Source organism: Anneissia japonica, unplaced genomic scaffold, assembly GCF_011630105.1.
Source record: "Anneissia japonica isolate Jap-2015-1 unplaced genomic scaffold, ASM1163010v1 scaffold287712_len2945570_cov188, whole genome shotgun sequence".
NCBI classification, from domain to species: Eukaryota; Metazoa; Echinodermata; class Crinoidea; order Comatulida; family Comatulidae; genus Anneissia; species Anneissia japonica.
Window position 1 is genome coordinate 2,626,565 of NW_022704401.1, and position 14,806 is coordinate 2,641,370.

Consider the following 14,806-nt stretch of genomic DNA (forward strand, 5'->3'; position numbering starts at 1 on the left):
CCTTCTTCACTTTGAGAAGAACACCTCATTAGCATATCAATAGTAGAATGGGGCGCATCATATTCCTTTCCTAGTTTGTCAATTTTATCATTTTTTTCTTTTTCATATAAATGAACAGAAATTTGTTCACTAATATTTGAAATTTGTTCTGAAAGTTTGCGATCAAGTGATTTGATATCAGATTGTACCGCTAATATGACCTTGAGTATGGTCGACAGAATTGGTTCTGTAACGGGTTCGGGTATAATGGCGTCGATACCTATTTGGGTAGCAGTGGTAGCTTGTTTAACTGGCTTGGGATTGGGCTGACTTGCAGAGCTCAAGCAAGACTTTGGAAAACTTTTCCGATGACCAAACAGATAAAGACAGAGCTCTTTAATGTCATCAGCAGCAATATCCACTGATCTACGTGACAAGTTACAAGTTACAAGTGGAAAATGTACTTAATATTTTCATTGTAGGACCATTCAATGTCCCGGTGGTGTCCGTCTCAATCCCGACGCCATGTTGAATATCGTCATGGTACTTATCTCTGGCAGCCTCAAATATAGTTTTCCTGGCTTGTAATAACTCATCAATAGTGAATTCACTGCTCAGATTTGCCTTGACAGGAATAGATGGTGTATCCTTGAGGTTCACTATAAGTTTTTTAACTTTAGGATCGATTTCTACCAGGAAAATCAGAGAGCCGGTGCTAAGCACGTCTTGTTCGTTCGAAGCCATAGTGTACATATTAATAAGATAAACTGCTATGTGAATTGAATAAACTTAAACTTAAAGTAAACTATGGACTAAAATGACACAAACATAGAACAAATTATGTTCCAATATAATGGCAATTATGAAATGAAATTTAAAAAAATAAAATAAAAAATAAAATAATTTTATGACACTGAAATATTTACCCCTTGATAGAATCGAAAAAGACCTCAATGTATTTATGGAACGTGAGAACTTCATCACGGAAGAGGGTAATGCAGTAACCTCCTTGTAATGCAGGCTTCCACAGATTCACTGCTCTTGGCTGGTTCAGTAAGTTAGGACACACCATGAAACCCACTGGATAATGAAACCAGATCAAGAACAAAAATACCAAATTTAAAACACCAAACCATACAAACTGCATGGAAAAAATGGACATATAATTTTGCAGTGGGTGAATTCATTAGAAAAATTATAAATTATCTTGAGAAATGACAAGCTTAAATATAGCATAAACTTGCTCCTTGGAACAGCAGCGTAGCTAGGTGATGATGGGTCCCAGTGTAAGATTTAATGACAGGCCCTTAGGTGTGAAGCTGCCAAGAATGCCCGGTGCAATCAAAGAAAAAACCTACCCAGGTGGGGTCAAGGGGGAAAAATAAATATATAATTTACTGAGTATAGGTCTCCCCTCAATTAAAGACCACTTTTGGGACTTGGGTTTTAGCAGCCTTCAGCAGCTTTGGAATCCCTCTATTTAAAGGCCGGCACTGAAATATTTATAATGGTTTAAAACACTTTAATTTTGGCTTTGCATTCAAATATATTTTGGTAATTATTTAGTAAATTTCACAGTAAATTGGGGCAGAGTTGACTACTTGGGGCCGAGTTGACTTGGGGCGAATTAACATGGGACCGAGTTGACTTGGGGCCGAGTTGACTTAGGGTCGAGTTGACATGAGGCCGAGTTGATTTGGGGCCGGGGCCGAGTTGACTCGAATTCGATGCTACCACCATAGGCATTGATGTGACTACTGTAGACATTTAAGTGACAACCGTAGGTATTGATACAACCACCCTAGGCATTTATGCGACCACCATGGGCATTGTGACGGAGAGAATCTAAAAAAAAACCTACATTTTAATACTCACCCTTTCAAACATGCAACCAATAAACAATGAATTTAAACAAATCAATAGTTAAACATGTTACTTACGTATGATCCATCGCTCCATCGCATCCAAAGAAAAGTACTCACACCGCATCTGAAAAAATAATTTTAAAATAGAATAGCAATCAATTTTACTAAGTAAAACAAATGATTGAATTATTAACTATTGAGATTATTATTTTAAATATAGTCAACATCACCTAAGTCAAATACAAAGTGGCATTGATAAATTGTTTGATTTAAAAGAATGATTAGTAATAAGTCTGACTTTTATTAAATTAAAATAATTATTACATTTTTTATTATTTTTGTCACATATGTGCTAAGTTTTATTCAAAAATATTGTTTTTGTAGCTTTTCAGCCAAATTGCGATTGACCATGAAAACATGATTACTGTACATACAATCACAATAAATAACACAACACTGACACTGAACCTAGCCTACAGCAAATAAATAAGAATTGGAAATAGAAAATAAAAATTTGTTGGAATAGGAATTCAAGAACTGTGAGTATAAAGTTACACTTAAATTCATGAATTTCATTCACAACCTGAATGTTAAATAAAATATTCCCTACATTGAAACCAACTGTGATTCTTTTTATGTTTGTTTATTAGTGTACATCCTGCAATGGATCTTAGGATCCACAACCACTGGATCAGTGAACTACGGTTGTGATGACTAACTTCAGTGACAGGTAGATGCATGCCTATCGCAGTACCCTGTGTATCCAGGACTGTTTTAGAGTGCATAACAAATGGCAAACAGTACTAAAAATGTAGGATTGCTTACTGAGGTCCAAGTGTGTGGGAAATGTAATGTAGTGATTATTTACCTGAGGTAGAAGTGGCAATTATCAACTTTATTATACTTTGATTTATCATAATTAGGATAAGAAAAATAAAGTGGCATGGAAAATAATTTGACATTGATTCATTTTTTACTTAAGCACAGTAGACATAGAAGTTGACTGTATTTATCATGGGAAGCAAGCTATGATACAAAAAACTTCTTTATATGATCTCACTCACCATAACATAAAATGCATAAACACCAATCAATGAAGAATCATGTCATTCACATGTATATTTTACTATCGTTCTATTTTTAACATTTTCATTCCACTCAATCCATGAATAGGCATTTAGTCCAGTCTATCTGTGGTTTGACCTAGAACTAATTGCAACAGTAATAATATTTGCCGAATCTGTTTCAGAAATATACATAAAATAACATACTAAAAGTAGGAAAAAATCCAATCAGGGGAACATTGTTACTTTTAAAGATATTTAATGAGTTAATATCCAATGGTTTATTGTGCCATATTGCCCAGCTGCTGCACTGAAGTGTAGGAAAGCCTGTTGTTCCAAAAAAAAAAAAAAAAATTAAAATAAGATAGTTGCCCACGCGCGAATGCAGTCGAATAAGACCAGACGCGTCGGTACCACAATGATCAATGCAAAGTTTTGTGCACTGTTCTTAAAATTTAATACAATAATCTCAAAATATACAGAAATACAAGCAAGACAATCGAAAAATACATTCATAACTAACCCCTACTCTACCATGAATATAAAATCAAGAAACTGAACATAGTGACAAAGACAACACCAGGATACATTCTAAAATGAGCGATCAAAATGTTCAAAACTATTTCAAAAGATATCAATGTTACTATTTTGACACTTTGTAATTATGTCTTTGTAATCATTCGGTAGACCTAATATATTGAAGTAGGTAGGTCTAATAGTAAATGTTTGTACCACGATCGTATCTGTGTTGTATCGCCAAAATTAAATAGTTTTGTGTTGGTAGGCCTACTTTTGTCTTAAATGCATCATCGTTTCATCTTGTACTTTTATTTTATATATTTTTATTCCAAATTTTATAATGAAAGCTTTTTAATATCTTGTCTTCCCCCTGCAGTATGACCAGAAAAGTCAGAATTTGTCTGGGAGAAAATACTTATATGTATTTTCTACATACATATTACTATTAGTAGACTCTAAAATCGACTAAATAAGCCTTTGACACACCTAAATTTTCATATTTTTCGGGTGATTTGCACGCTCCTGGACTACTTCCAAAAGATTTTGAGCGACGCCCACCACACCCAATTTGCTGTCGTTTGGGGCATCTCCTCGTCGGGAAATTCTGGCGCCACCATTGAGTATGACCCAGAACATTACTACACAGTTAGTATCTGTTACTGGTATTAAACCTAACATATTTTTTATTTAATGATATTCATTATCCCTATGCAGGATACTGGACAGCAGCTGCGTACAATGATCTTTGTGTTACCAACCGTGGGTGTCCATTATGCTTTAATTTTTTGTTGTTAGCAACAATAGGCTTTTATACGCTCCAACGCAGAATTAGTAGGATGTGACAAAATAAATCGTTGGATGTTAACTCATTAAATATCTTTAAAATTAACTCTCTTCAACTGGTTGGATTTTTTTGGACTTTTAGTATGTTATTATGTGAATATTTCAGGAACAAATTTTGCAAAAATTATCTCTGTTGCAATTAGTTCTAGGTTCATTACAATTTTGTCACAGATTGGCTAGACTAATATGAGAAGGAGATTTGTTTGCCTTTCCCCTTGGTAAGATGCATGAAAACATGAGGAAGTAACAAAATTACTTATATCATGCATTTTCAAGTCAAGAATTTATAAATCTCTCTTTAATAAAACTTCAGAGCTTGGATTACACTACAGTAGTTGTAAACCTCCTTCTATTTAGTCGAATGGCCAATAATCACCACTAACTTTTTAAATAATGGAATGATTTGGAATTTAATCCAATACTATATTTGTTTTGTACTTCTTCTAATCAGCATGATATTAGACCAAATCATTATTACCTCCACTAAGGAGGTTATGTATTCACCACTGTATGTCTGTTAGTCTGTTACCAAGATTAAAAAAAAACTAAGAAATGAATCACCATAAAATTGGTGGAATGGTACATAATAACCTAAGAGGTGATTTAATTTTAGGAAAAACAAGGTTAAGGTCAAGGATGATAAATTTTTTTCCTTGAACATAAAAGAAAATAGAATCACCCATAACAAACCTGCGTATCATTGAGTATTTAGGCACTCGACAGCTCGAGTTTTACATGCATTTTTGCTCTTGATTTTATTAGTAATTTACTTGTTAATATTTCAGACATTTTGCAAAACAATCATTTTTGAGAAGTTAATATGTCGACATGCAATATATTAGATACTTTTTGGAACAAGGCCAAATGCAGGTCATTCAGCATTATGCAAATTCATGAAAAATTAGCCCACCTGTCTTTTATAAAACCCATATAAATCTATGGAGGTTGTACTATTTCTATTGGCCACAAGACGTGGCTCTTCCTGATGTAGAAGTACAAAGAGAATAAGGCAACAATAAACAAGTTAAATTGCTATTTATTTGATCAACATGCATCAGGAAATGAGCCACATTAGTATAGTTCCTATTTAAACTTACATATTCAAGGTTTGTGTTTAGATCAAAAAATTGCATCACACAAGTGCACTTGAAGCATTGTATTCTGTTCTTATTTGAGAATATGAAATTCTTAAATCTTTATTACACAGCACACTACAATATAATAATTTGATGAGATTACTTCACCAAAATTTGAATCTTTTTTTGGCTATATGCAATAAAATCCAGCTGGCATTTTATTGTAGTGAACTGCAAATATGACTTACTGTATCACTCTGTGCTGGGTTCAGCATAACAGCAGGCTTTGTAATGATACTGAGCATCTCCTGCGCCCGCCATTGATCAGCACCGAGGTTTCGACGTGGGTAGATTTGTTGAAGGGAGAACAATGCAAAGCTGAGGCACTTCAAAAACAAAGTATAAACATTAACAGAATATAGTATAAAACTATGCATTCATAATAACTACTGGTACTGTACTGACGAGAGTAAAGCTCACTGCTTAAATTCTGAGTAATTTTTAAGTAGAAACGCTTCACTCTGTTATTAATTCCACTCCATATTATCAGAAATTGAAAATGCTACAATCCAAATATATGGGATTTAGATATGTTCAATTCTACAGTAGGATTTCCAAATATATAATTGCATTTCAGTTTAACAAAAAATAAAATAAACAGTTCATCTCATGCTCAAGCATAAAAAACTGCCTGAAATTTGCTACTGACAGCTTTTTATGTACATCGCAGCTTGTGATTTAAATCTACTCACAATTTACAGTTCTAAATATGGGTTAAAGGAACATAATTATTAGCTTTATATTTATTTTACTTTTAAAATAGAAAAATCATCTTTTTCTAAAACAAAGATTTTGTGAGGCCTAACTAGCAAATTTGAGTGCCAACTCATCTGGAGACGACTCCGGATTAAGAAGAATTTTTGGACAATTTTTGTATGCCGGATGTATAAAACGACTCCTCATTTTAGAGTGGGAATTCCTCCTTCCATACGATACACTGGGATCAAGCCTGCATTTAGCCTTCAAAATGCCATATAAGCGCAAGGTGTAGGATTGGTAAAGTTGATGGATTTCATTGTACCAGCATTAAGAGCTTTAATTAAAACTTTTAAATTTAAACAACCGTCTTGTATGGCATTCATCTTTGGCTCGTAAAGCGTACATGGTGACCATACTTAAATCAAACATTTTTTATGTTGTGCGTATAAGACAACTCCCTATTTTTCAATGGTAATTTAATATTTTAAGCCTCATCTTACATTAAAAAATATACGGTATTCTACAGGCATGTATTTTGTATACAAAGAACTAAAAATAAACAGTAATAATAATAACAATAATTTTGAATTTCAAAGACAATATGTGAAAATTAATACAACATGAAACCTTTGTGTGCGGTGTGAATTCTTCTAGCAATTGCCTGGTAGGCTGCTCAAAATCTACAATCAGTTTACCAAGACGATGAAAATTAGGTTCTCTGAAAATTCAGAATAAACATAAAAGATATTGTATAAGATCAATGTAAATTTATTAATATTTACCACTGTTAATTTTACATTGATAATTTTTTTCGGTGCTTTTCTATAGAGACTTGTAGAAGAACACCTTTTGTTGAAACATGTTTTGCTTGTTTAAAATAGAGATAATTATTATACTGTATTATTATTATATTTTGATAAATATTTGTCAAGGTGAAATGGGTACTACAAATACAATGTAGCAAAAAAAAGTAAAAAGATAACCTACACTTTGTTATTGGATAGGTAGAAAGCCTGGTTGTAGAGCCCCAGCATAGCTTTACGGTCCTCCACCCTAGCTAGGAGGATCATTATTGAGATGTAGGTGCAAACCATATCCAGGTACCCTTTTGTTAAATCAAAATTGGTTGTCTATAGAAGAACAAATGTATATAAAATTGCTTTATCCAATAAAAATACAGTATGAAATAAAGGATACAAAACATTTAAAAGCCTATGTCAAATCCCGATCACGGAGAAGCAATGCAATTAATTACAATATCACATCAAGAACATTGAAATGATTACAAAAATACAGCAGCATTACAATAGAAACCAAAAACATCTTCAATAGAAAAAAACAGATATAATGTAGTCTTGTAAAGTATTGCATATGGGCGTATGTAGTTTATAATCTGGTTATTCATTGGAAGAGAAAAATTAAAATACATGTACAAAAACAGTCAAAACCAGTCAAAACAGATTTAATTTGTGAACTGGCAGTTTACTGAAAACAATACAATATTAAACCCTGATAGTGTATCTGTGGACCAGCTTCACACACCAGATTCAAATAACTTTATTATATCAAGATTGAAATTTAATGCAAATCAAATGGACAACATTGAATCTGATGTCCCATTACTTGACAAACTTGAGGGCGTTTTAAAATATTTGTAGTAAGCATACATTTTAGGGCATTACAATTGTCTAAACATTTCTACGGCAATAATTAAATTTTTTATAGATAATTAATGGGCTGTCTTGGCGAGATTGTTTGAATACTTTTAAAGAATGAACTTTAACAAGTATTAGTTACAAGATACACTTTGTAAAACAAAATGTTTTGCAGTAGGCTGGTTGAGAAGTAAGATCTCTATAGCTCTCTCCTGTTCAGACGCATCTTAATCCTGTATACAACATTAAAGTCAACTTACAATATCAAAGCGCACACTACAGGCATCAATTATCACCAACAACTCAGCTACATGGTCCTAAAGTACAAAATATAATTACACTTGAATTACTATATAATCAGACTTTATGTTAATGAATATTTGCTTTTAGCAATATCCTCATCAACTAACAGACGTATATATAAAATAGTTTTTTTTCCTGTATGCTTGACGTAGACTTTTATATTAGCAGTCAATTGCAACATTTCTAAGGAAATCTGTCAATGAGAAAAAAATTAATAAAAATTAAATCTCATTAAAGTTTCCACATTCTACCATCAGACAAGTTTATTAACATACAGAACATTTAGATGATGGAACTCCCAGTAATACACTGGAATATTGATACCGCATTTATTCAAATACGTGTCCCCTCAAATAAACACCCCCTCCAGAGTCACATTAGGAATAAATGCCTCACTCGAATACATTAGTGAGTATGCAAAATTGCTAATGTGCTATCTAAACAATTATCATTCATCAGTTATATTTATTTTTTTTTTATTCATTCATTCAAGGCATAAAAACACCAAAACAGGTATCTTGTAGGCTGAAATCGTTTGTTCAACCAATAAAAATATTAAAATATTGGCCTACATGTATATTACAAACAACAGTACAAAACTATCAAAAATACATCTTATTCACAAATTACTCAATAAGTAATTAATACAATTAAGGTTGTATACATGATCATCAAAATTTACATTGTACAAAGTAGGCACAAAATAGTACTAAGGGCCCGTTCGAGCGAAAAAATATCCATGCGATTCACCAGTTAATTTACCGGTACACACTTTCTAAAACCGCTCGGACACTAGTCTAATTACCTTTCCATCTGGATTATCCACGACAATTTTGACCACCAAATTTCTGGGTAGAATACCGTGTATGGAATGACCATGGAGCCGGAGGCGATGATAAATCAACCTTAATTGTTTTTCCAAAAGTCCCACAGCCTAGCGCCAAATTCAATAGGTTACGGCCCAGGCGTGGTTGCAGCTCTCCTTCGCCTCCTCACAAATGCACGACGAAGTCTAAATTTAGTAGCATATAGCTAAGCTACGCGATTGATTTGTAGATTTACCATTATTCGGAGAAATAAACTTGAATAAACTAGCCTACGTAGGCTACAGATTTTAAAGCAGCCATTATAAATTATTGAGCTACATTATCGTTCCACCGTGCCGCACTGTGTGTACGTGGGCCGGTTAATAGCAGCAGTAGCAAGAAACAAAGAATGGGTTGTTGACCATGGGATAAGTTTTTCTTCCGGAGTAGTTATTTACCGTGAGCTAAAACTTGCTCGAACGGTCGACCACCCGCTGAGTGCTCAGCGCGATTACCCGGTGAAATAAACGGAATATGGTTGGCGTTTTTTGCTCGAACGGGCCCCAAGTGTGACTTAGTTTTAATCCCCAATATATTTTCCAAAGAAGTTTTCTGTAGGTAGGGTTTTGAGCAAACCGTGTGGCGCAGTGTGTAAGGCATTCAGTTTGGGGGTTATGGTTCGAGATAGATGCTCGTCACACTGTTTGTATTCTTGACAAAGACACTTTATCTGCATTTGTCTCCCTTCAACCAGGAGTATGAATTGGTAAATGGTAGGAGGTGAAAGATTCAGAATTAAATTAATAATAGTGACTACACACATAACTTAAGACTAGTTCCGTCAGTGATATTGTAGTTACCGAACAAGCACTTGTTTTGAGGTTGACACCAACCGTACAGTATGAATGGGATCTCCTGATAGAAAACACGCGCTTCAACCTGCAAGCCAACACCGACAAGTGACCAGATTGGCAAGGCTCCCATCCGAAGGAACATCAGGCCACCCCGCTTATGAATTGGCTTACCACATGTTGATTGCAATAACATCTGTAGCTTGACTACAGTACAGTCTCGTTTTCACGACAATTCTAGGCCTAGTTGGTTAATAATATTAACCAAGGCATCTTTAAAATTACCTTTTTTAGTTGTTTTTTTTTATATTATAATTGTCAATGGAAATCCAAATAAAACATTACAGAATAAATTTCTATTGCTACCGTTCTATGTAAAATTCATATAAATGTTCGTGTCATACCGTGGTAGTTTGTTCATTATGGCTAAAGGTACAGCTGAACGTGATACAGCGAATGCGGGCAAGATACATGATTCTGAGATTACAGCTAATACGGTAGCCTTATCTTTAGCCACTGCAATTCACACATTCTAGCAAGAACAACATTTTTGTACATGTGGTAGATAGCTCGGTTTAAAAGCTATTGCACTTTTACAGAATGCTCTACCAGGTGAAGATGAAACAATTATTTGTTAAACGTAATAAATGCCTTTTATTTATCGATAGTTGGGATGGCCTACCAAAGCAGTCCTAAGCCCAGGAAGGCCCTCGCCATTGCAATCGGCCTAGCATATAACTAATGTAATTTCTGTCTTGTCGTTTATTGAAACATCATGAGATCAATAGAAATCACTTCAATCTTCAACTTATCAGTGTATAAGTGCTATAACTATCCGTGTAACTCTCGTGTAGACATACGATAGAATGTGATGCAACCTTGACTGGATTTCTCATTAACTTGCATCAGATAGTAGTGATCGTCGTAACATAGCTTAATACTTTCGAGGGTGCAGAGGAGGCTGTGTTGATTTATTCTGGATCCACTGACAACGGGAAAAAACGCACCTTGAGCAATTTTCTGGATATGTGCGCTATATAACTCCCATTAAATATAATAATAGTGAAAAGACTTACCTTGTAGTCAAGGATATCTCTGAAAGTTAAGTAATAAATCGAAAGAACCTTCATTATATCTCCTTTCCTATGATCAATAGCATTCAACTGGCCCTGTGGAAAATCAGACATAACAAGCATTAATACTGGGAATTAAAAACATAAAAAAAGCATTTCTAACCATAATACTTTATGTTGTAATTTTCAGATTCTAGCCAAGCCTTTGTTATCATTTGTAAAAAAAATCTGACAGATTTTCAAAGTGTGACATTTTTTTTTGTTTTTTTGTGGTAATTGTGCACTCTTGTTGTAACATTCAATATACTGGTAACTGCATTTTGATGCACCTTGAGGTTGTTTCAACATGACATGCTATATAAATCTAGAATTATTGATATTTTCTATATGTCTGAGTTGCTATATAAAGTGCCTACAGTATCTGAAATCGGTCTGTTTAAGCGGTTTCTTCTAAGGTGTGTGACATACAGTAGAATACCAGTTATGAACAAAAAAAGGCTTCTAAAAATCTCTTCCCTCATATTAACTTTACTGTTAGTTGTTATACAATCTTCAATTCCAAAAAAGTCTAGCCATGCCTTATATTTTCCTATTTTTTTGTACTTGCTGGTTGAGAACTATTGACACCTTTTCAGAATCCATTATTACATTAAAGAATTCATAACAAAAACTACTACAAAAACAAGATTAAAACTTACATGATCATTGCTCATATCTGTTGTTGGAAACCTGTTGACAATCTTCTTCACACATGCTTCTAATGCTTTCTCAGACAAGAAAGGGGGTTTAGATTTTGGGTCCTGACAAGCCTATGTTTGAGAGAAATATAAACTTTGAAGGAAATAAATTTCATAGCGATTGTACTTTATAAGTATTATCAAAGGTTGTCTAAAACTTAATTTTTGAAATGGAAGTTGAATAATAATAATAATTAATAATATATTCATATTTTCTACAATATAAGCTTTAAAATAATGTCTGATTTACTGAAATTGACTTACAATTGCCAAAATTAAAAGTATTACAGCTTCTCTGTACTGTAAAGGTTAAAGGTTATTCATTTATATTGCGCAAAATACGAGTCTCTATGCGCAGAACAAGTGAGCAGATGTAACTGGAAAATAAAACCAGAGCCTTGCAGGCATCAACGTTCCTATGCATGATACATGACTTAAAAAGTATACAGGCCCTATATATATATACGTGTATATATATATATATATATATATATATACATATACACATATACATATACACATATATATACACGTATACACCTACGGTATATATACACGTATATACAGTATATATACGTATACACGTATATATATACTTTATTTTTGAATACTCATACGACAGAAAAAAAATGTCGCATGGAGTTAGTGAAAAATGGAGATCTAAATGAAAAAAACGATGTATTTCAGCAAGTATTAAAACCTTTTTGTTTTATTTTAGGCCTTCTTCAAATACCTATGCCACAGCAGTTGATTTTTTTTGCCGTAAAACCAAAATAGTTTCATGCAAGCCGACTTGTCGATCGGTTAGCGTGAGCCCTGACTGAAGTCTGCAGAAAATCCACATCGAACTTCGCATCGCGATGTAAAACAAAATGTCGGAAAACTTTTCTTTGACGCATGCGCATTTGCATAAATGTCTACACATATACGCACACACATACTACACACAATAAAAAACAAAAGAAATGTGAGAGTGATTACAATAGTTCCTATTGCATTACATGCATAGGAACTAAAAAAGAAAATTCAAGCCAGCACCCAAACTGCAGTATGGGAATACGCCCTCGTCGCTGAGCAGGGATCTATCAAAATGTACCCTGTCCAGCAACAGTTGAGTCTCGGCCATCCCAGGACTTAGGCGCCTCCTATCCTGATAGAACTACAACAAAGCTAGCTGGCAAGGGATGGAAAAGGGGAAAATCAAAGAGAACGAAATAAGTGAGTTTTTAAATGAGATTTAAACAAAGAGACGGATGGCGACTCACGAATACATGAAGGTAGAGTATTCCATAATTTAGGAGCAGCAACCATGAATGAACGCTCCCCACACGACTCTAATCTGCAGTATGCAATACTGCCACATTCTTGCTATTACTAGCGTTTAACATGCGCTGGTTTGGGATGGCATGGCTCATATTACTTCATTATAATGCCAGTTGTGACCTCTAGAGTGTGCTCTAGTTTACCTCTGCCCCACTTTGTGAGGGCATTTATTAGTTGTTAAAAGGACTGAATTAGTACACCATCAGGCCCCTGCAGTCTAGTATAACACACTTAAATTGACAGCGAGTTTAATTCTCACCAGGTGAACTACAGTATTCAATTTTGGTGAAGTTGGTTTGAGGCCTAAGTCCGCATGGGCTCAAGTTATCACCACGGTTTGATTTGGCACAAACGGTGCAAGGATTTCTTTACACAATTTGAAAACTCCGCAAGATTCTTCACAGTTCGGAAACTGTGCTGGGAGACTGTTCCACAGTTTTAAAATGTGCAGACATTCTGCAAACTGTTCAGGCGTAGCTTGTGCACATTACAATCGATTTACACTTTTTGATACTATATTACTACTACTATTCTTATTCTTCTGTTGATGGGTATCTGCGTGACCAGCGTGATGGGACTTATCACCGGCACTGTGTGGGGTAATGTAGATATTCGTGGGTCATGTTGTGGGGAGAAATGGAGAGGCGGTGGGTGGGTAGGATGTTTATGTTTTTTTGGGTGGTCTTATAAAAACAAAAACAATTTTTTTTAACTTTTAATAGCATCATGATGACTTAAATTGAGGTGTATTAATCAATTCTTCCGGTAAAATGCATACTCTCAAGTTGCAGAAAATGGCTGAATTGAGTATGAATTATTCAGGGTTCATACATTTTTAAACAAGCAAATTTCCAGGACAATTCCAGGACATTCAATGTCAAATTTTCCAACTTTCAAGGACACAATATATAGCAAACAGTAAAAATATCGGCGATTTTATGACTGATTATAAAACATGTTCAGCTTAATGAAACTCTAATTCAGAGGCGATGGACCTGTCTCTTTTTCTCACGCTCGTGGGAAATTAAGTTTTTCTCACACGTGTAAAATTCGATGGTAAGCAAAGGAATTCTCACGAGTATGGGGAAGTACCGGAAAAGTAAGGAAGGGGTGATCATAGAGAAAGTTCTATTTTCTCTATGAGTTGATTTTACGACTGATTATAAAACATATATGCTGTACTACTTTTAAATGCATGCTAGTTTATGGTACATTAAGTTTTATAAAACTCGAATTCGAAGGCGATGAACCTGTCCCTTTTTCTCACGCCAGTGGGAAATTAAGTTTTTCTTACACGTGTAAAATTTGATGGTAAGCAAAGGAATTCCCACAAGTATGGGCAAGTACCCGTAAAGTAAGGCAGGGGTGATCGCCTACAGTGAATTCTCCACTCGGCAACATAAATGTGCGCATACAACAATGGTCTTATCTTTGCTTAAACGTGACAGTGTCTTTTGTGGTACCGGCGCGCATGAATAACTTGGTTCTTTTGTGGTGCTGCAGGGTGGGTTACCGCCAGCCTAGAGTTGTTGTTCAACGAACAGCTGTTGCGAAGCTGACATGTACCGTATCAGTAAAACAATACAGTATAGCCTTCGATGGGTGTACATTGCGGAGACGTTAATTATTAGATGTTTACTTCGGATTTGGACGTCATTAGATTCATTAGTGTAAATTACCTCACTCATTCTCTTAACCTTTAAGACACTTTCAAAGCATCTTGCTAATTTAAGTTCAGAAGAAATTTGTAGCGAATGAAATATAAATTGGTTAGATTTATTTAAATTTGACTCCAAATACAACCATGAGGATTATTTGCTTAATAAATCTGCTTAATTAACACTTTATCGGTTACACTTGAGCTTGTTCCTGTCCTGCACTATGAAACTTTGGCCGATCTGACGTCATCACAACCGAAGCACATGTTTGCACACTATCCCACTAAAAAAATTG

The 14,806-nt window shown here is 34.6% G+C and overlaps 1 protein-coding gene across 3 annotated transcripts in view; it reads right to left on the reverse strand.

Moving 5' to 3' along the window:
• LOC117104672 (nck-associated protein 1-like) overlaps window positions 1–14,806 on the reverse strand; it is a 59,117-nt gene that overhangs the window by 35,837 nt on the left and 8,474 nt on the right. For all 3 annotated transcript variants that reach the window (XM_033245555.1, XM_033245554.1, XM_033245557.1), the window contains exons 2-9: window positions 11,492–11,602; window positions 10,797–10,889; window positions 8,021–8,077; window positions 7,093–7,235; window positions 6,733–6,823; window positions 5,595–5,732; window positions 1,920–1,968; window positions 906–1,059 (exon numbers count right to left, since the gene is read on the reverse strand). In XM_033245555.1, the coding sequence (XP_033101446.1) occupies window positions 906–1,059; window positions 1,920–1,968; window positions 5,595–5,732; window positions 6,733–6,823; window positions 7,093–7,235; window positions 8,021–8,077; window positions 10,797–10,889; window positions 11,492–11,602 (836 nt within the window). The remainder of the gene's footprint in view (window positions 1–905; window positions 1,060–1,919; window positions 1,969–5,594; window positions 5,733–6,732; window positions 6,824–7,092; window positions 7,236–8,020; window positions 8,078–10,796; window positions 10,890–11,491; window positions 11,603–14,806) is intronic.